This window comes from Crocodylus porosus, unplaced genomic scaffold (assembly GCF_001723895.1).
Source record: "Crocodylus porosus isolate Cpor-Errol unplaced genomic scaffold, CroPor_comp1, whole genome shotgun sequence".
Classification (NCBI taxonomy): Eukaryota; Metazoa; Chordata; order Crocodylia; family Crocodylidae; genus Crocodylus; species Crocodylus porosus.
This window is the reverse complement of record NW_017728947.1, coordinates 100,110,626-100,134,731: the sequence shown is the minus strand read 5'-3', so window position 1 is coordinate 100,134,731 and position 24,106 is coordinate 100,110,626. Positions and strand designations below refer to the sequence as shown.

General features: G+C 42.3%; 1 protein-coding gene across 1 annotated transcript; it reads right to left on the bottom strand.

Annotated features, from left to right (window-relative positions):
- Positions 1–321: 321 nt before the first annotated feature.
- On the bottom strand, positions 322–23,337 carry TRMT61A (tRNA methyltransferase 61A). The gene is made up of 3 exons (XM_019550774.1): positions 22,973–23,337; positions 12,120–12,386; positions 322–1,796 (listed from the first exon to the last, which is right to left on the bottom strand). The coding sequence occupies exons 1-3, from the start codon at positions 23,301–23,303 to the stop codon at positions 1,468–1,470; spliced, it is 927 nt and encodes a 308-aa protein (XP_019406319.1). The 5' UTR covers positions 23,304–23,337; the 3' UTR covers positions 322–1,467.
- Positions 23,338–24,106: the final 769 nt, after the last annotated feature.

Sequence of the window (24,106 nt, the reverse complement as noted above, 5' to 3'; positions counted from 1 at the left end):
GCCTGCCACCTGCCCTCGCCAGGCCATTAGCTGGGGCAGGGAAGGAAGAGAGCTTTCACAGCATTTTAAGAGAAAAGCTACAATTGCAGAACTACTTATATAACTAAGTTAGTCCAACAGAATTGCTTTTTGCCTTTAATCTGCTCAACAGTTTATCTTTGCTGTCATGATCAGTTGAGCTGTCTCCAAATCTTTATGGATTAGTGCTCTGCAGAAACATGTTAAAAGCTTAGCCTTGTTATTTTTGTCCAGAACAGGGAGAAACCAGGTTCAAGCATTCACACCATCACGTGCGATATGCAAAGAGCGACCAATACCGACTGAAATATTCAGGTTTTTTGCACCAAATGCACACTCTGGAAGATATTACTAGCAGCCACTAAGAACATGGCAGAGATTTTACATAAAAAAGGCCTGCAGAGCCTCAGAAATGCACACAATAATTTTAATCAGTAAAAATTAAATTTAATCTGGTATTCAAAAACGATCTGAATCACCAAGCAACCTTGGCAGAAAGCCTAACAATAGGCGTTACAGTAAATTACTACGTTTGCATGGTTAAATGCTGCCAAAAGCAAGCTTCCCATTACTAATGTATAGCAGGCTCTGGTAAGTTAACATATATTTAAAAAAATAATCCCCACAACTAAGGTATATTGATCACAGAGATGTATGAAGTTAACAATAAGTGGCCATTCTTAATACATTTATACAACCATCTTCAGAAAAGTGAAAGCAGCTGTTCTATTATAATGTGGCAGTATGAATGAGCCATTCTGGACCATATCTCTAAAGTGGGAAGATGTTTCCAAACCATTCTTGTAAACCAAATCCAACAATCAACAAGCCCGATAGACTTTTCTGTAGTCCAACTGATTTGCAGATGCCTTTGTGGAATGGGGTAAAGAGGTTGTGTTCTTGAACCCAGAGCAAAAAAATCCTCTTTCTGGCCAAATACTATTGTAGGGAAACACTAGTTCTGCAATCAGCCTCTGTGACAGCTGCATGAGTTTACAACTTCAGCATTGCGGCTGAGGCCACTAGAAACTTTCATGTTTTGCACACGCACACAACCCCTACAAAAGAAGGGTCAACAAAAAGAAAGGTCCCCATGTGGTTCAGGGAAGAGAAGAAAACTTAATAAAAAGATCCAGAAAGCACAAAGGAACGCCAGCGATCCTAACCCAAACTTATCAATAAGTGGTTTTATTTTCTAATTCCAATAAATTGCCATCAACTAGTAATTTATCTTCCTCTTGGCAGCTGAAGGAGCACTGTTCCAGTGCCTTGGCATCCTAGCTCCGCTGGTCTAGTTAGTGCTCAAGTGTTATTTAAACGAAACATATTTTAACTGAATCTGACTATATATGGAATTCACTGACGAGTACAAGTTGGATCTCCTTCAATAGAAAAAATAACCTCATAGATGTAAAGACAAGCTGCATGCACATTCAATTGCCAAACATACTATGACAGGCTCTTGGTAGCAAAGGTTAGATAGCCAGTATGCCCCACCATTTCCCGGAGTGGCACACCACTTTTAAACTGTGCGGTTCCTTGCTGCTGACTGCCACACATGACACCTTGGTTTGCCTGGTTGCTGCTGTCAAATCCTGGGTTGGAATTATCCTCTGCTGCTTTTCCAAGGTCAGGGATTTGCAAGCTAATTGTCCTTACGTTGTATACTCGGAGGAGAATTTCCAAAGTGTTAATCTCAGTGAAACCATGTTCTTCCAAAGCCAGGCATGTTCTTTGAACTTGTTCGATGCAAGGGGAGAAGGAACAGAAGCGTCCACCTGTAAAACAAGACAGGTAGCAGGGGAGGGAGTACAACTGGATTATTCTTAGTTGCAGTTATATGGCATTACTCTCTATATATGGTATGTGCCTAGTGAAAATATTTTTAAAGAAAATACTTAAGAACTAAAATCTCCAAGGAAACAACTCTGTGGGTTAAAAATGTCAACGTAAACATGCTGGTAATTTTACAGGAGGTTTCAGTCCTTTCAGAAGTGCAGCTGTAATGACAAATTCATTCATCTTTGCTCATAATACAGTGCATGATGTACCTACAGAGATTACCACCACCTAATTTCCTTGGAATCAATACAGACAACCCTGGACTGATGTGTGAACCTGATGTTGGCACTTGCACGAAACTGAAAGTTTCCAAACTCTGCTCCCTCTCGGAGATGCTTTCATTCTAATAAAAGCACGTTCATGCATGCTTGGACAGAAGTGACTGTGTTTACTTGAGAGCGATGGTATGTGCATGCAGAACACAGTAATCTCCAGCCCATAGATGGACTGTTATTAAGCTTTTCCCCTTCCAGTCAAGCAGCTTGCATGTCTCCTGAGCATTAGATTCACAGCTGTAAAGAAAAACTTCTGGGAGTTTACCGATGATTAGGTTGGGCAGCTTTTTGTGACGTATGCATCAAAACCTTTGCACTACAAGAGCAGACTTTATAACAGGATACCTTCCTTTTCCAGGGCAGGTGTCCTCAGACTTTTATTTTTAAATGCGGAGTACTGGCACCTCCCCCACGACTGTGCTGCAATGTCACCTTACGAGCTGAGAATAAAACGATTCAGATTTATTCTTAAAAGCCAAATCAGATCAAGGAATTATAAGGATACTGCCTGCCATAAATCTGGGTCATGCGGTTTCACCAATAATGTAATGTCCCACAATCCAGCTGCCCTTCCTGAAAACCTTTTGTACTGGGGGAAGGGAGCATAGGGAGAATATAGCTTCAGCAACTTATTTGTATTTTTAGACGGAAATGTTTGCTGATCTACTCTGCATTCCAGCTCCGCCTTCTTGTATATCAGGTCTACTAATCTAGTTAAACCTTCTAAAAGTAGCTATATAAAACGCTAAAGAACTTAGGTGTCTGACGGAAAAACATCCGGCTAAAAAGAGGCTAAATTGGGACTATGTAGGAACTGTTTTTCTATCAAATATCCATTTTTTTTCAAAGCCACAGGTCCGAAAAAAGAAAGTGTCAGGTTTGAAAGCAGAGACTGCTGCAGCGCTCCAGTTACTGTGCAGCAGTGATGTCCTGGGTGCTGATGAGGGAAAGAAAGCTTTTCCCCCGAGTAACGTCATCCGGTTGTAAGTGACATTTATATTTGTTTTAATTTTAGTCCTGGAATAAAGTTGTCAACTGCTAAGGGCAGGGCTCCCGTTGTACGTCTTCAGAACACACAGGCTTTTATGGAGCAATTCCTTGAAATCACAACAAAAAAGAAATGCAAATCTAATAAGCACCTGCAAAAGTGACTGGTATGCTGTGTGATCCCCTAAGCTGGCTGACTGCAATTTATGAGTAGGTGCTCATCCACAGAGCTCTCACCAATTAAGTCGGATGCTGTACAGTATTAATACCTACATAACAGAGGATACGAGTTCAAAGTTGACAGAGGATTTATTTTTGGCCAAATAATGCAGGTCTCTGCAGGGATTATAGATGCATAGCAAGGAATCTGGAAGGGGAATCTGTCACCTAATTAGAAAGTGGGATAGTTTTACATTTATATTGTAAAGAGAAATATATTCTCATTGTGCAGGAAAGCGAACAAATGACTAACTTGGGTAAATGTCATTCTACAATAAACTCTTTGTTTCAGAGAAAGAAGTAGCAGAGAGATCAGAGCTTTACTATTTCTTCATTCAGGCTTTCCTTTTTTGGTGTTTCAGCCTGAAATATTATAAACTACAAAACATAAACAGCATTATGTTTGTAGCAAGTAGATTCTGCTCATTTATTCGAACTCCAGAGAGTTCAGGCTGTATTTAGACTTAAATCTGCATGCTTTAGGTTTGCAGTCCAAAAGCAGAAAGCCTGTACCCAGCTGTCGCAAGGCAGGCTGGGGGGGGGGGGCGCCTGCCTACAGCTCTGGCCAAGCCTTTCATTGAAGCCACTGAAACATTCATTTCGGGGTGGTCAGCTGACCACCACACATCAACACCAAATTTGGTGATGATTTATCAAATGCTGACTGCCTCCGCACTAGACTGTTTAGAGAAGCAAGACTGTAGAAACTGGGTGTTTGAACTTATCTGGCAGAGAAGGAAGAAGAGGTTTGCAAGAACTAAGAGGATGCACAGAGAGGAACAGCAAAGCAAGAGGCATGCTACCTGCTCAACTACTGGAAGGTGTGCAGATAATACAGGGAAGGAGGCAGGAGAGGAACCTGTATCACATCCAGCAGACACAGCAGAGTAGTCCTGCTGATCTCAGCTTTTGCTCCTTTTTTCTCATTCTTCCCTCCGTGAATTCACTGGAAGGCATGCTGAGATGTACACCTAAAAGAAGCCTGAGCGCAAAAAAACCCCACCAGCACCAACAGCAGCTTTCTTTAAGACTTCTGCCAGCTGGGAGACGGGTCCCATCTGCTTTCCTGTACACACCATCAGGCAGGAAGGATTTGGCTTGAATGACATGGGACTTGTCAGTAGAAATCCAGTGGATATTAGTACAGGGCTGGAAGGGATCCAGGCTACAATTCTGACAGCAGATAAAAGATTTAGGGGGAGAAAGTAAAGTTGTGGTGCAAGACAGCAGTGGGTTGGTTAAAAAGACTAAAACTGAGAAAATATGATGGTGCTAGTATTTCTGGAGTAGGGAAAACATTGGGGCTGGAGAAACAGAACTCGGCTTCTGAAAAGTGGCTCGTGCTAAAGAAAAAGGGTATGACAGATAGGAGAGAGACCCAGGGTACAGAGGCTTCTCTCAACACGTCAGATTATAGAAGCCATGGAAATGGAGCATTTTGAGCTCTTTCTACAGTGCAATCCCTGACACATTACAATCATTGCACACATCTCAGCCTAGTTTCCAGCATTCACAATTCTCAGATTCTCTTAAGAGTAGTCTTGCACTTTGGATGTTGAGAGGCTTTTAGGCTGTAAGAGCCTGTGCTGCCTAAGAAATCTGCATGGCTTTGTCCTGCCACACTGAGGATTCCCTGGGGAATAGAGAAGAAGAGACATGCCCACCCTCTCCTGAATCTCTCTGTTTCTGAATAAGAAAGGGATGGCTGGGACCTAAGGATGGGAAAAACAACTGAACTGAAACTTCTTAGTACAAACAGAGTTTGGGTCCTTTGAGTGCTTTCCCTTTGGAAAAGCTATTGCTACTAAATTTGTTTAATGAGATCTACATGTCATCATAAATTGATATAGTAATTATCCAAGATTAATCCTGTGCACATCGGGAAGCTGTGTGGAGCTTTTTGATCTGCAGAGCTGTCTAAAATGTGTGTTTATTCATGTATAATGCATCTGACAAGTACTGCAATTGAGGGGAACAGAATAATGAGTCTGTATGAAAGCCCCCCCCCCTTTTTTTTTTTAAAGAAAAAAAAAAATCACCCTTCACTTTACAGGCAGGGAATGTGTTTGAAACCTTTAATAGGGAAGTTAAATCTCACCAATTATGCAGGCTGGGAATGAACCCATAGAGCAGTGACAGCCATTGTGATAAGTGGTGGATCAAGAGTTTATAGAAATTAAAGTACAACTGAGATAGGAAAGATTAAGGAGAAAGGGGGAGGGGATGATAACGCTCACACCTATATGGTGCTTTACATTTTCAAATCATTGTACAGACATTAATGAATGACTAGGGGACACACCCTGCCAAGCTTGCTAAAGGCTAAAGGCTGTTCCTAGTCATAGCCACGGCCACTTGTCTAAACCAGGAAAGAATTGGGCCTGCCTGTCTGTGAGATGAGTAACATTTTGAAATCAAGACAATTTCTGCTTAGCTAAACACTGAGCAGGGTCTTCTAGATTCGCCTCTCCCTAACCCCCCACCCCCCAAAGAGACAAAACAGGCAATGCTGATGATGATTAATGCACAAGCAAGGGATACTCTCTCTTTTTCAGGTTACAACATACATCTATGTGCTCAGCCAGACTCTTTTGCCATTAAAACATTGGTTCTGAACATGCAAAACCAATGTGGAGTGCGCCCCCAAAGTCCATGTGAAGGGGCCCATTTCTCTGAATTTAGGAAGTGATTCCACGGCAGAGAAATGTGTTTCTTTAAGGGAAAGAACACCGTTTTGGGACTCCAGCAGTGTCACAAAAGGAGCATTAAAATACAAGGATTCCAGGAAAAACAGGCAGAAATAATTTGTGGAGGCAAGGCAGGAGAGTCACCGAAAAGCATCATGACAGCATTTACTCTGTGCTAGTAGGACACTAAAAATATTGCGTCTCTAATGGGGGACAGAATGTCCTTTAAGCGCGTGTGTACGTGGGCGATCTGATGCAGCTTCCCTGACAAGTGAAATTAGAGGATTCAGCTGTCAGAGGAAATTAAAGGATGTCTCTTGATTCAGAAAGTAAAATATTCCCTGAACCTTTTGCCAGATTGTTAACAGGAGTTTGTGTGCAATTTGCTGCAGAAGCAACCTTTGTGCTTGCCGGCGTGGGTGCATCCCCCAGACAGAGCAGACTTGCTTGCTGCTGATGTGCCTCTGTAAGCTGGGCTGACCTGAGTGGGCTACAGGGAGGCTGGAACAAGGCCATTCTTAAAATTAACTGGCTCTTTTAACTCTGTAAAGAGTGGTTTGGGGGATTTCAGGGTTTCTCCACCACAGGCCCCGTCTGTAGGAGGGGCACCCACCTGCTGGGGTCAGCCATTTCTACAGAGGTAGGGACATTTTAAGAAACGTTCACAGGAGATGGTTGTGCCATGGAACGGCTGCATGCCTAGGACTGTGCAACTCCTACCTACTGGGCAGCTGTGTGTGCAGCCTCTTGAATTTTAGCCCTTGTACAGGGATCTATGTTGTAACTGAGTTGGTCTGAGAAAAAAGGGGACGCAACACTCTTGGGCTAGAGGTGATAGCTTTTATTAGACCAACTAAACAGTAGCAAAAAATTTCCTTTCTTAGCAAGCTTTCCGGCACTTATACCCTTCTTCAGGCTGAGGAGAATTCAAAGATTGTAAAAGTCCTCATAGGTAGAAAAGAAACTTCATTGCCGAGTAAGAAAGTTAGATTTTTCACCTCCCTGTCTGCTTCTGCCACGGACACCTCTAGGGAAGAAGGCAGCCTCATCTGCCCATCACAGAGCAACCTTCACACAAAAGGACGCTGAGATCCCCAGGGGAATAATTCCACCCTCTATCTCCTCTGTGCAAAATGGAGTTTCTTTTCTACCTAGGAGGATTTTTACAATCTTTGAATTCTCCTCAGTCTGAAGAAGGGTATAAGTGCCCAAAACCTTGGAAAGAGAGGGATTTTTTTGCTATTATTTAGTTGGTCTAATAAAAGATATTGCCTCTGACCCCAGAGCTTTGGGTAGCCCTTGCATAGTGCTTTCTAACTCTAATTGTTGCAATTCATGTTGCAAATTGTTAATTATTGCAACATCCCTGTTATCTGTGTATTACATGCTGGGAGTGCTGAAGCAAGATGATGATGTGACTTGACCGAGGGTGCAGGGAAAGTCTGTCACAGCTGGCAACTGTATGGAGAAGTCCTTATGCTCAACCCACTGGACCAGAACTCGGCAGCTTCTAAAGAGACTAGATACAGCCCATTAATTGGTGGGGCACCTGGGAACTTGGGGGAGGAAGTAGCACCGGTCCACCCCGCTGCCCTTCCCCACGGACGATGCAGCTGCTGCATGGCTGAGAGCCGAGGGATTAAAGCGTGCCGCGGGACGTTTGCTAAACATCTGTCACGGGATAAAACTTTTCCATAGAACAAATGTACATGGAGATGAAAGAGCATCATGAGGGCTTTGATTCTGGCTTGCGCAGGGGTCCTTAGGCAGGTCTTAACCTCTCTGTGCCCTACTTCCACACTGGTGAGATGGATGTACCAGCACTCCCCCATCTCTTGGAGACTGTGTCCTTACAATAGCTCTGAAGACCCGGACAGGCCCAGATGCCATGCTGAGAGGGCCCTATCCCCATGAAAGCATCTGTACGAGCCTGCAAAGACACATTAGCTACATGGAGTTGGTTGTTTACATACAGGCCCCGTCTACTCCCATGTGGCTGCTCACGTGAGGAGTGGCTGAATCCTAGGCAGGCACCTGGGACGGGGTTTGCAGCAGCTCTCGTACACGCTAGCACCAGCTTCTCCTCACTGCAGTTGCTCCGGGGCCCCTTCCTGCCAACCTCTCTCATAAACAGACGAGCCTGGCGGCATGGTTTCCACTCTTCCTAAAGCCCGATCTCCGTGGCTGCGGAGACGGGGTCACAAATAATCTCTTCAGGTGAAAAAATAAGGGCAATGAAGCTTTTACGTGGAAACAGCATGTACTGAAGGTTATTTCTTTTAAGTGAAAGCCGAGGTTAACCCCAAGTGGATAATTCCTTCCCTACCTCACAGGGCTGTTGAGAAGATGATGTATTATTTATTCTCTCATGTAGTGCCTACAGTAAGTGGACCTAGCAGGTTATGACTACAGTAGGATGCCCTAAATGGTTGTGCTGGGGCGGAGGGGGAGCGTGGGAGCAAGCTCTGCTTTAAAACCTACCATGAATCAACCAAAGAACAGAGGTCCTAGGACAGTAAATATGACTCATGTGGTAAAGGACTATGGCCTGGGGCTAAACTAGGATGAAGAAACAAAACCTCAAACCATCAGCAACATTTTCTGGTGGTGGGTTGGAATGACCCAGCTGAGGTTGAAGGGTAGGCAGGACCTGGCCACTGCTTCTCTGTGCTGCCCAGATGTGGCATGGCATGGGCAAAGGACCCTGCACCCTAACTGCAGTGTGGCATGGTGTGGTGCTGCCAAAGACCCCCTGCCACTGAAGCCTTTGGTCTGTGAACCAGATCCAATGGATGTGTGGACCGATTCATCCCATGGGCCATAGGTTACCAATCCCTGCCTTAGATGGAGCCTTTCAGAGGTGCTTCCCACTTTGTGGACCCAAGTGCCTGCCCTGGTCACGTAATAAATGCTGCTGTCTGTTTTTAGTTGATATCCTAAAGGTTTACATGTGCATGAATCTCAATTAATGGGGGCAGAGCGCTCAAAATGGGACAAGAAATGGAATAAAAGGATAAAAACAAAAAGGAAAAAAACCTAAAGAAGTGGGATCGTTTTTATAACTGTGTTACTCAGACTGTTGATCTAAGTAGCACCGAGGATTGATTTATAATGCAGGAAGTTTGGGCAAAATCCAGGCAAAGCATAGCTGTGCTTTACCCAGCTCTCTAAATGAAAATTTAAAATCCCGCTTGAACAGAGTAAAACAAGCTTGCTTCTGCTTAGTTTTCCAGAGCCTTGGAAGGGTTGAGAAATATTTATGATGGAGGGCAGGAGAGATGGTGGGGATTAATATTAGAAGTATATGACCAAAGCTCAATGATATTCAGCTGCAACTTTTCTAGGAAAGGTAAAAAACAGAAGCCATAAAATTTGAAGTTATCTTTCCTAACTCACAGAGCTAGAGTAAGAGATTTCTAGTTTCATTTTTCATTTTGTTTGAATGGGTCAACAAGATGTTTGCCAAAAATCAAGGGAAGGCTGTGGGAGCAGCAGCCACTACTACAGAAAACACATTAATCAGCAGATGCTGCAAAGGAGGGGAAAAAAGGTGCAGATTTGGAAGCAGAAGCAAGATCTGCAGTGCAGCAATACCAAACCAGAGAGATATTACAAGACAGCATTTTCGCTGAAAGAATGACAAGTGAAATCAGCAGACGAGGATGTAGCTGAGGTGCAGAAGAACAAGCCTCAAAGTACACGGAGCACATCATTAACAATGAATAAGCATCCTCCAGGCACAAACTCACCATGCCATTTTGTTCTCTTAGCTCTTTACAGTATAGCAATGCTTTAAATGGAAGGTCATACTAATCTGAGGCAGAACATGGGTGATAAATGTATTCTGTAAAGAGGACCATTAACCTTCAGCCTATTAAAATAAAGAACTACAGCTACTCAAAGCTTGGGACCGAATAAGAGGAAAATACTGGTCTTGGTAAGGATTTGTTAAATGTGTACTTCAAAAATTAGCCCTTGTGTGCCATCTCTGCTAACAGTTTTATTGTGAAGACTGGTGTTTTTAAGGAGGAGACTCAAAGATGGCAAACAGTAAGTCTGCTCAGTCTGAAGGTCTTTTAAAATATTTTTTCTTCAGACTTTAAGAAATGAGTGATTTTGCAATACAACAGCACTGTTGTGACTTTTTTATCATGCACTTAATTAGAACAGAAGCTGCTGGCAGAAGAACTCAAGTGTAATCCCACTCATGTTTGGGGACTCATGTTCCGGATGCTGCTTTACTATTACACTAATTGCTGAGAGTGTTGGCACTTTTTAGCCTTCCCCTAAAATGAGACGATTTTACAACACTAAAAAGAACCACAAGGTTCTGGATCAAACTACCTTGTGCATACATGTGTATGTAGATCTGTGTTGCTGCCATCCATCACTGTAGCGAGTTATACTGCACCCACAAAAGGAAGATTTTTACCATTTGGAACTGGGAACACTGCTCCCTAATACAGAATAAATTGGTCTTCTGCACAGCAAGCTATTGAAAAACCCATAGGATGAATCGTAGACCATTGCTGGCTGTCAGCTTCTGTAGTTTGTTTACAACATCCTTATAAAAGAGAGGACCTGCAATTATACCTCTTCATTGATGTATTATACAGGATAGTCTTTAAGCAACATCGTGCGACTTTTTTCTACTTTACACTGGGTAAGCAGATGTTCTATCGCAGTGCACATTAGGATATAAACCCAAATCTGTATTAGTAAATCCGTTTTCCATGATTTCAAACATTTCAGCCATCCAAGCATTCTCAGCCTGGAAACTCTCCTGCAGGTCTATTCAGTATTCCCAACATGTACCGGTTAAATAATTCAAATGGTACTGCACAAGGCGGTGCCTTCATCTGAACTGAGACAGAAGTCAGCTGAGCGTTATACTCGCTAGATCAGATAATTTAAACATGGAGAGGATATCACACAGTGCAAGGGGAATTAGTTCCTTTCCCAGCAGACATCAAGATGCAGCCATAAATGTGGCCACAGCCCTCAAAAGCTCAAGATGTTTAGCATCGCGTTAATTAAATAAGAAAAAAAAATGCATGTGCTGCTTCTGGGGAGGTTTACCTTTCCACTGTCAGCTGAGAGACCTCAACACCTAGTCACATGCTCAACACCTAGATCATTAAGTACTTGCTCAAGTTTCTTTCCTTTAACAGGCTGTAAGCATGAACTTAACATTCCCCACGTGTCTTTGTGCTTTAATGAATAAAATACAGCTTTGACGCAGGCTTAATGTTAAGTTCCTTGCTGCTGCTCTGTAGGATCAGACACTTGATTAGGAAGATGCGCTTCAAGGGTAAAACTAGAGCAGCTTCATGCTGGCCGTCACAACAGGACATCACAACAAGCTGGAAGGTTCTTTCAATACCAGCCCTAACGTATGAATTGAAACTGATACGGATAAAAGCAGCAAAACATCCGTGTGGACATATTCCACTAAAAAGACTGATTTTCTTCACTTTAGCCATTGTCGCTTGGGAAAGGATTTAACTAAAACTGAAAAAATCCATTCCAATCTAGAATAAGAGTTCACACAAGTTATGACCATCAACAATTTGAAATGGACAGGATCGACACAGGGACAAGTGACTGTTTCAGTAAAAACATATTTTCTGTGGAGCTATTTTACACATGGCATCCTACTGAATCTCTCCTACTTGGAAGCTGCAATGATTAATGAGAAGCATTTCTTAAGATGTATTACTCATATATTTTTCCTGAAATGTCAGGGAAGATTTGCTTTCAGCAGTCATATGGATAGTTCCTGGATCTGACAGAATATACTAGACAGAAGTTCTAAGATTTTTATACGCTGCCCAAACCAAATGCAGCAGCTACCACAAAGACCTCTGGGGGAAAGCTGTTCTTTCTCCTTTCAAGTCCTCATCTGTAGACTTTTTTTTTTTTTGGACATTTTCTAGTCATTTGAAACAATTTCAGACTTAATATTTGAGAATACAGATCACACAGTGGAAAGGGGAGCAAGCTCAATACTGACTCAGCAAAAGAGACTGTATACACAAACACACACATTACACATGTACAAATGCAGCTATGCGCAGAAGAAAGAAGTTACCTTCAACTTTTAATGCTGATTTTGCATGTCCTATAGCCTCCCATGGAGAGGGAATGTCTAGGAACACAGCATCTGCCATGTTGGAGACCCCAAAGCCATTTTTACAGACGTCCTGGTTTTTCACAGTAACGAGGTGCTCTACTTTATGCTCCCGGAACTCCTCCATGGCCTTCTCTGCCCGCTGCTGGTGGAACTCCACTGTGTACAGATGCCCGGTCGGAGCCACTGTCCGGATGATAGCATGAGACAGGGAACCGCTTCCAGTACCTACAAAAACAATGCAGAGGTTGAAACATTTCTAGACAGGAAGTTCGAACCACCTTCACAAGAAACCAACGTTAACCTCACTGCTCCGATTATTTTAGAATTCGAATGAACAGAAAACACCTTATACATTTGTAACAGGAAGATGGACTAGACAGAAGATCTCCAACTCTGTTCTCTGACCGCTGATCAAACCCCTTGTGGGAGCGGAACTGCCCCTTCTGGGGAACCTTGAACCGTGAACATTTCCTCCCTTTCTTTTCTTGTTGACTGTTTACAGCAGGTGATTTCCTCATGAGGCACAGACTTAAGTCAACATTTGAGCTCCAAAATAAAACTACATTTTATGGAAAGTGCCTAGCTGTAAACTGAGATAGGAACCATAAACATAAATGGAGAAATAAAACAAAATAGGAACTATTACAAGAATGCTAGTCTCAGATTCTGCCTGCAATGCTAGACTTCATTGACAGAAAGAGTAAAGAAGAAATACTTATACGTAATACATCTCTCAAGACCATTTCCTTCATTAAAACAAATGGTAAGACTGTGTTGAAAGGCATCTGAAAGCTCTATTTATACTGACAAAGTCCCCTGGGACAGAGAGACTACCACTGATTTGGCCTAGGTTTTATATTGTTCAGCATTATGGATGTTCAGGCTATGGGCCAAATCCATATAAGAGCTGAGTTAAGGGTGCTCAGCTCCTTGCAATATAGTGGACTACAGGACCCAGACTCAGCAAGTTTCTAAGGGGTGCACTGAACTCTAACCGTGAGCAGACTCAACCAAGTCAAAGACAACCACTCATGTGGTTGAAATTCAATTTATACTTTAGGACTGAGCTGAATTTGGCTCAAGTCACATGATTTTTTTGTCTTGCTAATTTGGGGAAGAGGATTGAAACAGACCTGTGATTAACCAAACAGGGCTGTTATTAAAAAAGCCTCCTTAATTAGTTAACATTGTTGATTTCCCGACAAAACTTTAATAAAAAAAGGCTGAAACCCCCAAGCTGCTTTAATTGGACAGCAACACAACATTTCAAACTATCTTCTGTCTGCAGTTCAGGAACTAGAATGCATTTTCCCCTTCAGAAACAAACAAAAAAAAAATACATATCCAGCTACCATGACTGCAAGGTCTACATTTCAGCCTGAAGTTAAGTTCTTATGGTTGCCTTATATACCCCCTGATGCATAACAGCAAAAGACAGCTCCTAACCTACAGGAGCAGTAGTAATACCCAGAAGCAAAGTGGGAAAGGAATTAATCATCGAGAGCCTGTTTGGCCTGGCTGCCCATTGCACGGGGGTTCACTGGCTGATCTACAGTTCTCCCTCCCTGGAGGGACAGGGATATGGTTATGGCAATGCACACAAGCTATGACTGGTCTAGAAGGCAGGATGTTTCTACCACAAACACAACCTGGGGCCACATTCACCACCACAGTAACAACTCCACTTGACGACCAAAGCCGAGTCCCTGCTTATGCCAATGACAACTCTGACCCCAGGCTTCTGCAAGGCAACATGGAGTGTGCCTCTCTCTCTCCTGCTGCACACCCAAGAAACATGCCTCCATTCACCAACTTCTGTGCTGGACATGCCAAATTTGGAAGTGAGGCAGCATGTTGCAGAGGGCACTCTCGCTGTGCTGCTCTCTAGATCCCTGCCTCCAATTCACTTGGGAGCACAGGTGGGGGGTGTTTCTCAGCAAGTTTCACCACCTGTTTGACAGCACTCAGGATCTCTGCGGAAGCAGTGAAGACAGGCCTGCAAGGTCCCACTAACAGGCTTCCAACCTGGCTTCGCATATCCCAGGAGTATGCAGAAAACTTCTCAAGGGTACACAAGAGGAAAAAATGGGAAAGCAGAAGAAGGGTGAGGGAAACTCTACACAGACAAAAAGGAAATAAGAAATAAAGAAAGACAAAGAACAGCCCTACAGTATTTCTTAGGCTGGATCAGCAGTGACTGAACCATTTGGAGTAGCACTGAGCACTCTTCTTTCCAGTGCTCTAGCAATGGCAATAAAGCAGAAAGGCAGGACTGGACAATGCCCAGGACTTGGATACTGACCCAAGCCACTCCCAAGGGAAGGGAAAACATTTGGTAGCTTAAGTTCTCTTCTGCAGACATTTATTCAAAGGAAAATTAACATGTTCACATCAGCATTAAAAAATAGACAAGCCCCCACAAACAAACAGGGAAAAGCAATCACTGTGCAAACCAGAAACAGCATGTGCGGACTGCATCTCTAAGTGCTGGATGTACACATGAGCATTCCCATCACTTCAAGTGGCTACTGGTGGACCAGAACCCATGAGGCCTTATAACTCGCTGACATAGGAATAGGAACTCACTCACAACAGAGTAATACTGTCTACTGGCTGATTTTTATGACAGTGACAGTAAAAGCTAGGTGCCCCTGGGATGCTTAACTGACCGAAATTCTGTTCTAATGTCTTGCAGCAGAAGGCAAGTTTGCACGACGGAGAACTTCTGCCGCCCCACAGAATTTCATTATTTTACCTTTCTAACAGATAATGTTGCACACTCTGGATCTTTCCCCATTTATCTACAGGCACAAACAGAAGGCCTATCAGCACAGCCGGGACGCACACAGAAGAGGGAGGCAGCTTGCATGTACGTATCTAATTTCCTTGTTCATATTCCTTTACATTTTTAATCATCTTCCTTTTAAATCTGTTCTTAAAAACACCATAGGAGATATCATTTTTCTCCCTTCTAGGAAACCCCATTAAGATGTTTCTTTGGCTCATTTCCTAGCACTTTACTTTATCCACAAATGCTCCAAGCCAAGTCCAAACCAAAAACAGGATGTTGGGTTTAAAGGGAGGCACTTGTAGGCGTATATTATAAACCGAGCATTTTATTATGGGAATTTACCAGGAGCCATTTGTCATTGCTTGACTAGCATGAACAGAAGAACCATACGTGAAACGATATCAAATTCTGCTATTCTAAATGCATTAATGCTTCCAAGCAAGGCATCTTATGAGATCTTTTATTGGACCAGCAATGTTGCTGGGAGAGCTGCTGGGCAGACTTTTGGACACGAGGTGCCATTCCTCACATCTGAAGGAACAACACAGGCTGAACTAAGCAATCAGAGAAAAGACTCCAGGAAAATGCAGACAGTCTGCTTGGTGGGATGGAGGCCGTGAGCTAAAGTGCCTGTAAACAGGAGCTGTTTGAAGACAAAAGAAGTGCAGTTAATAAATAGGCCATCTAGAGAGTGGTAGGGCCAGACTATTCAAGACAGTGTATTTACTCAGAGGCGGCTGTTCCTACAGACATTCTGCTTCCTGTTGTAAGAACAAATAATTGCAGGCCACGCTACCCCATACATTAGCCTTTCTGAAGAAACTAAAGACAATCCTGTGAAGCACCAACAGACCTCAGCTCTCACAGACCAAGAATTCAGAGCAAGCAACACCATGACCCAGCATGGTAAATGGGCACCTAGCAAACTAATTGTTCTTCTCTACTTGCACAGCATTTTGTTCAGCTTGAATCTATTCTAGGGGATGACCAAGCACAACCACTGCTACCTGATCTGCAGCATCCACAGAATGCAGGGATTTAAGCGCACATTTCTCTGACGCAATGGAAAAGGGGCTTTGTTTCAAAAGGTAATTTCCTCCCCAGTCATGACTGTGTTCCCTCGATACTCCCTCCATGACCACTTATTACTTCTCAGCTTGATCTACAATTTTTCCCTACCCTTTTTTCCAATCAGCTTGAGAGCAGTGGGACTCAGCATAATGCTCTCTGGCCTCTTAGCCAGCAGTGCTGCGAGGAGGGCTTGTGCCTGGAGCAGCAATTTCCATCTGGCGCAGGTCAGATTCAAGCTGTGGTCCCCGGAAAAGTGCAGGTGCCCAGAGCACGACCCAGGATCATTACAGCAAGTAGTGAATGAAACACTGCCTTTCTGCAACCTATTGAACAAATGGACCAGGAGATTGTCATGCTGCAACGTATCCAAGATATCTGCATGCCAAAAGCCCTGAGCATCAAAACTGAATATTTAAAATCAGAAAAGTGAAAATCAGCACTTAACAGGGAATTACATCCCTAGGTTGCTGCAGTAAATGTCCTGGGCTCCTAATGTGGTTGTGAAATACATTCACTGTGCAAACACTGTAGGCAAGACAACTCCTGGAACACATACAATTTGTAAGTTTTACAACAGGTTGTTTGGCTTTCCGATAGGCTGCATTATAAATGGCCTTAAAATATTGAATTTGCTCTCTAACAGAGAACAATGCCCAATTAACTAGAGCTCATTAATCATGAATGGAATCCATACAAAGGGGAGCTCAATCTAGGTTACCTTATACTGTATTAAAAACTGTTCTTAACCAGGTCTATTGCTTCAGAGTTCAGTTATGCACACAAATGCCATCTGTAAACCCCATTCAAGCCACCACAGGTCCCAGGTCTGCCCGCAAGCCCATTACATTCCTTGAGGTTGACTAAATATTTTACAACTTAAAAGTTTGGTCACAAAGTATCATGATGTACAAGCAAAGCAGAAGTGTCATCATGTTCCTCCTCTGAAGGAAATCCTACCAGTGCCAATTCACAGCCCCAGCTCAAAGCCAGGAAACTACACCTGTGCACAGGGGACCAACCCTCAAATCTAGAGGCTGGGATTAAACTGCTGTGCCAACCCCACAAGTTTTTTGTGGCCAGCAGATCTGCAGGCTGGTGGCCATACTCTGCTGTCCACAATCTCCCTTGCCATATCCTCTTTTCTTCTGACATGCCATACAACTTCTAGTCTCTTCTGGTGCAAGGATGACACAGTGGTTCAGTCTTCCCTGGTTACCAGGAATTCACCTAAAATGACAGCAGCCATCTAGGTGAGACCCTGGCTCTGCACCTCACAATAACTCCCATTAACATGTGAGAACCACAGCAACGCACAATACTCTTATGGCTCATGTGCATCCGTTCCTTTGGCTCTCCCCTTACGGCAATAATAGGATTTTCAGAGGAAAAACTCCATGCATCCTTGCAACAGGTTCTGGATGCTAATCTTACTTTGCTCCTGTGCTGCCATGCCATGGACGGAGACAGACATCAAATCCTTACAAAAATATCATATAGTATTTCAGACTGTAGACACACATCTCACCCATGTCAAAAGAAATGCTTGAATGATGGGGCTTTTCCCAACCACTGTACTGGGCTGCCTGACAAGTGATTGCTAGTAAAGAAGAAGGCCTGTTTCGGCATTTTCTGGTTTTCATCTTCCAAGGGATATTTGTGCGGCCTCCTGGAAGCTCACTGGCTCTCGTACATAAGAAACCAGATTCCCAGTTCCACCACCTGCACAGACCAAAGCAAAGAATCCCTCCCCAGGTCTCTAATCTCAGGATACAACTTTCTGTTTTAAAATAAATGTTTCAATTTTAAGATATATGGATGGCTACAGCTGCACAGATGAGCACGTACCTGACAAACGGTACGCAGCACCATCTCCGCAACTCGGGGGAGGCAGAGAAACTCGCAAACAATCTCAGATCACTGAGATGAGCACGGTTCAGAAATAAATTGTGCCAAATTACTGCCCTAATTGTGCCAGCACAGCTTCAGTACCAACTACAAAAACTGGTCATGTAAGATACTCTGAATGTAGTAACACAATAAAATAACGACAGCATAACCATATTTGCTTGCTCCTAGCTATGGTTGTCAAAGCTAGCAAATAATATGGCAGGCTGTCCGCCAGCAGCAAGAGCCAGCAGAACCTCACAGGGCAAGAGGAAAATAGTCTCCAGGCAATAGTAATGCCCCCCAGGCTAACTTTTGCTGAGTCACAGAAAACAGCACAAGAATACTAGCCTCAGGTGACAAATCCAGGTAATGGGACAATATATGTATTATTACTGCAGACCTGAAGGCATGCTACGTGCTGAACAGAAATAATTTAAGATACAGATCCTGCCCCAAATGGCTTACCCTCCAAATTCTGACATACCAGGGCAGTCAGGAAGGAAGGACAGGTCACGGTGAGTAAGCATGAGAACTCAGTGAGGAAAACTCATATCAAGAGGGTCTTCTTTAAGGTCCCTTCTCTCTCCCCTGCCACTGTTGTCCTGGATGACACAGCTGCCATGGGTTTTTAGGAAGGCACATGAAGGAGGGAAAGGCCAAGATGGTCAGGCTGAAGATGTTCCACCCCATGCACAAGGAAGGAAAGCAGTAAGTTATCAAACCTGGCATGACTTATACAACAAATGGGGAAGATGGAGAAGATTTCCTTCTAATGGAAATCAAGAGCCAGATTCCTACAGGAAAACACCTGCTGACAACCTGGAGGTGTCTAGACAATCCCATAAGCTATACAACTATGCTGTTCTTGGGCTACAGCACGTCCAGGGGGGCGGTTTCAGTAATTTGTCCTCAAGATATACAAAGCCTTTTGCAGTCAATGGAGAGACACCCTTGACTTATGCAAAGTTTCATCCAAAGCCCAGTGAAATCTATTGATATATCAAGAGAATGCCATAAACACTGATATTTTGATAAAGGACTTCAATCTTATGCATCACTTTTAGACACTGGCTTCTCATATTCTCCTTACGCTCGTCTGGCTTCTGTGGTAGCCAAAGATATGTGGCAGAAATTAAACTTTGGCTAAACTTGTATTAATATACCTTCAAGTCAAGGTATGTTAACAGATTAATAGATTCAGAGCTTTGGGTCACACTTTCTATTAAGGATGCAGTTATAAATGGTTGATTTATAACAGCGTATACATGATTAATGGATATTATAAACATGCTACAGATGTGAGTAGTTTGTATCATAAACATTTATAAGCCTATCAGCAGGGAGTGTTATAAATAGTTACAAGCAGCCAACTGATCTGTAAGAATGTTAAAATAATAGATGTTGAATAAATGATTAATCAGTAATCATTAGCTGCTTATTTACTATTTATAACTGTTCCACTAATACTAAGCATGATTGGGGTGAAATGGAGCACTCTCATAACTGACTTGAGTCATTGGCCAGCCTGTTACAGAGATGCCCCATTATGGCTGATAACTTCAAGGTCAAGCAATCAAGAAGATAATGATAATTTGGAGCCACTGTCAAGGGGCAATGAATGAATGAGGACTTAAGAAATTTTTATATAGAATTTAGCAAGAGGGAAATAGAGAAGTTATAAGAAGCATTCATCAAAGCTGAAAATGGTTCGTACAGCTGTATCAGGTTTTCTTGAGGTCCAGGACCGATTTTTGATCCGAAGATTATTCAACTCAAGAAGCACAGGTTCTCTATCTGAACCCTGCTCCCATAACCAGTCTGAAAGGTTTTACTTTTCATCCAGTGCTGGAAGAAAACAAATGCCAAATCTCCCAAACGTTGTTGTGAAACAAACTGTCCTCCAGGCAGCTCTAATCACTGGAACTGAAAATAGCCTTGTCTGGGATGCTGATGTCAAGATTAGCTTCAGAGGGAGTGATGATATGAAAGAAGATTCAGTTTATCCCCTTTATCGAGGCAATGTCTGCAAAACAGTGATTGCCAAGTGCAGATTGAATGAGGTAAGAGCAACCTGACACAACTGGAAGTTTGAGAGGATAATGCTACCTACCCACCTACAAAAGCCAAGTATTTAATACCTCTCAGGGCTATCTAGAGCCACTTTCCATTTTTGAAAGATCAGGCTGTAAAGATTGGATCAGGATTTTTGTAGGTCATCATATCATCACAGACTTGTCCAATTTGAGAAGCCATACTCTGAAAAGACTACTTTGAAAGTTAGTGCTAGCAACAGTTAAATCTCAGCGGAATTTTCTAACTTAGGAATCAGTGGGAGACGGAAGGAGAGGAACACATGCTAAATCAGCCAGCGTCTTAAAATTCATCAGACACTTGGCAGAGGTCATGTACCATTTTAACTGTACATGCAACCACAGACACTAGCAACAAGCCTCTCTATTCTTTAGAAATTTAAAAATATAGGGTGCACAAAAATAGGAAACTGCATTAATGCTTTTGCCTATTAAGTCAAAGCCCATTTCCATCACTCGGTACTATTCAATTAGACACATTCTGGCTATTCTGTCTTTTATTTGCAAAGGAAAATATTATTCTTACTTTGATTCATAGTGTTATAACATCAGACAGAAAATACATCTCATTTTCTCTCCCCTTATTTTCATCTTATGGGTAAGACCCTAGGAGATGAGAAATTCTTCAAATGTTACTATTATTAACCTTCTCCGAAATGTTGCTCAGTTGCACTGGTATAAATACAGGGTAAATTTACTGCAATCTGTGAAGTTGCTTTGGATTTACATCAGTGCAGCAGAGGATAGAATTTGGCCCATCTTTTAATACCATAGCTGCACTGGGATTACCAAAATCAGAACTCATTTTTCAAATGTAGGAATTAAAATAAAACCTTGATGCTAGCTAATGTTCATATAAAGTCTGCTTCAGTGGGAAGCAGACTCAGCAATGTTAGGCAGGCCTCCTATCTTCCATTACTCACCCAGGACTTTTCCCTCCATGGCCATAAAAAGCTAACCTAGATCTAAAGATTTGGAAATACTGGAATGCAGTCTTATTTATGATGGCAACAGAGTAAGTTGCACCATTCCAGCTGAAGCCCTAGTTATTGGCACCTGTTTCATTTGTATCCAAATTCCTGTTTAGCTGGATTTTGAATCTAAGTATGTTCTTTTATTTCAAGTAGTGACCCAATAAACCCATGGCAAGACTCTGTCTGATTAACAGTAAACCTCCTGAGCACTATGGGATACAGCTACAGACAGAAAATGCTTCACTTTTACTGGAATGCTCAAATTGCAATACTACAGCCACAGTAATAACAGCATGTTTTTTAAAGAAACATGGGGGAGAGTTTTCATTAAATAAAATAAGGACCGTTTATGGTATGACCTTTGGGATTGCAGATCACTTAATGGGAGCAAATTTATTCATTTATTATGTGCACTAATGGATGCACTTTTAACATGTTTATTTGTTCTAGGTGCCTCTTCCTACAAATACCCTAAGTGTAGTTTATCATACGCCACCACTACTGAGCCAGACATGATGCTAACCACATCACTCCCTTGTGTGCCATAGAAACTGGCTTGCCTTAACTGCAGTAGTCCCATGAACAACTAGTCTGGGACAGACCTTAGACTGTGCACTTAAGTCAGGAAAATTCAAAATGCCAAATTCCCTTCCCTCCCACCCCTGGTTGAAGACTCCTGCACATTTAATTTTTTCAGTCATTTTAATCAGGGAGGGTGTGGGGGTGGAAAACAACAGAGATGAGCTTGATAGGTCTTGAAATGTTTGCGCTTCCCAGGACACTCCAGCTCTAGCACAGTATCATACCAACCAGATTCTGATCATGTGGGGTTCAATATTCCTACACACAGCTCCTTGTCTTTCTGGAAATGCCAGTCTCCTGTATGCAGGGGTCAACCATACACATCACTCATTTCTTAACACTGATGCTGGAAACTGGATGACAGATGACATTTAGCAGCATCTGAAAGGAGTTGCCATACCCCAAAGGCTGGCCAAAATGGGACACCTTAAGCAAAACAAAAGCAGCATAGCAACACTGTGCCATCCCTTCCCTGTACTGCTAAATGGACACATCTAAAGCAGCTTTGTATGATGATTCAATGAAGGCAATGGGAAAAAGCATCTCAGAGACAAGGGCAATGATATACATATCATATGCTTTTCCTAGAATATAAGGAATAATCAAATGGCAAGAAATTGTTCCTCAAGCTTCAATATTGTTGTCTACAGCAATGAAAATCTAAGGCACTGTTCCAAGGTATTTAACCAAGAAAATGTACAGTTAGCATAAAATATAATCCCCTCACACAGCAAGCAACAGCATAACATTTGTAGCCATTACAATATACTTAAAAGACAGAACAAAACACAGTGGTAACTTAGACTGGCCTAAAATTATAAGCATGAGAAGCAGTCAAACACGGGGCAAAGACATCACAGCACCCATTGTATTGCTCCTCAGCAATTGACCTTTCTTGACCATAGGAGTATGGCATAGAGCACATACATAGGGAGTCAGAAAGGTCAAATATGTGCACTTGGATAGTTGCCTGGTCTATGAATGCTTCTATTTGATCCCACATATTATCACTTTAATACATAACATTTCATTTTCTTGTTCAGCCCATATAACATTCCCCTAACATATTCAGCGACTACTGAGGGGCAATACTTAAAATGTATTTAAGAATACTTTTAAAAACCAGAAGAAAAAAAAAAAGTGTCAGCATAATTTTAATTTACTGACCTTCCTGTTACCTTGTTACCCAAATACATGCATACGGAATACCCCTGCATTGACCTAATGTTAAATATCCCATCATCACAGATGCAGCATTTGCTGTCATTTAATAATGGAGCAGGACTTACTCAGTTTACAAGCCAGCAAAACTACAGTGGCAACAGAAAAAAAAATTGCCTTTTAAAACTGAAAGAAGTCTGCTGCTGGTTAACAATGATAATTAATGTAGCAAAATCTTGTATTAAGAATTATTACCTGATTCACACACTATGGATCCTGGCTTCAGTTCTAACATCATGGTGATTAGAGAGATGTCAGTTGAATAAAGAATTTGAGTTCTGTGGGGAAGATTCATAGTCCATAACTCTGGAGTCGGATGGAGAATAACTACCCACCCTCCTTTACTGCAGGTCACCTTTGAGCCATACTTTTTGCCTATGAGATCACTGGAATGTCTAATGACACCATACTTAGTCTGAGTTTTGCTGCCATGCTGGACTTTCACAGGAAACATAGATTCATGACCCAAGAAGACAATAGCTGTGTCTCCTTCTTGTATTGTATCTCCATATTCAACAAAACTCATCGTGGCAATCTTGTAGCTGGCTGGCTATTTTCACCTAAAGAAGAAATATAACAAAGAGCATTACAACTTCAGACCATGACAGAGCTATATTTGGAGCTCTAAAGAGATAAAAGCAGGCAAGGAGATGGTAGCTGTAACTAGCTATTAAATTTCAGTGCACAAGTTCTAAGAACAGGCCTATTAAATGATGACATTTTGGTCTCTTCTGCCCCTACTCTTTGGTGTTTTGTTACTTGAGATATCAAAAAACACTGTCCAAAGCAAAGGCCAGCTTTACAAGGGGAATGAACTGAACATCCATCCCTGATTTCAAAAGCTAAAGTGAAAACACATGCTCTGTCAGTTGAGATGTTTCAAATTTTGTCTTATTAAGAACCTGATCAAAGAGGCTAGCCCTACTTCAAATTATACTATTTAAAAATAGGCTACATGGCACCAGGAATCCACCTGGCATAAAGTGCATGCAATAACCTTTCTGTGATCCCTTTATGTAACCAAACATTTACAAATAGATGGCTTAAAACCGCTTAGACACAGTGGACACATCTACAAGTGCAGTAACACACTTTAGTTAATGCACATTAAATCTAGTACCTCCAACGTGAAGTACTAGGAAGATGCACATTTGCTTATTTTAATGCATATTAACTAAATAGTATTTTTTTTTGTTAGTGTCACTTTAACGCATTTTAAAATAGACTAATGTACATTAAGGCACACATGTAGATGCTCCCAGCCTTCCATGAAATACCACAGAAGCTAGGAGGGAAGGTTTAAGCTTGGTGGAACTGTTAAACGTTCAG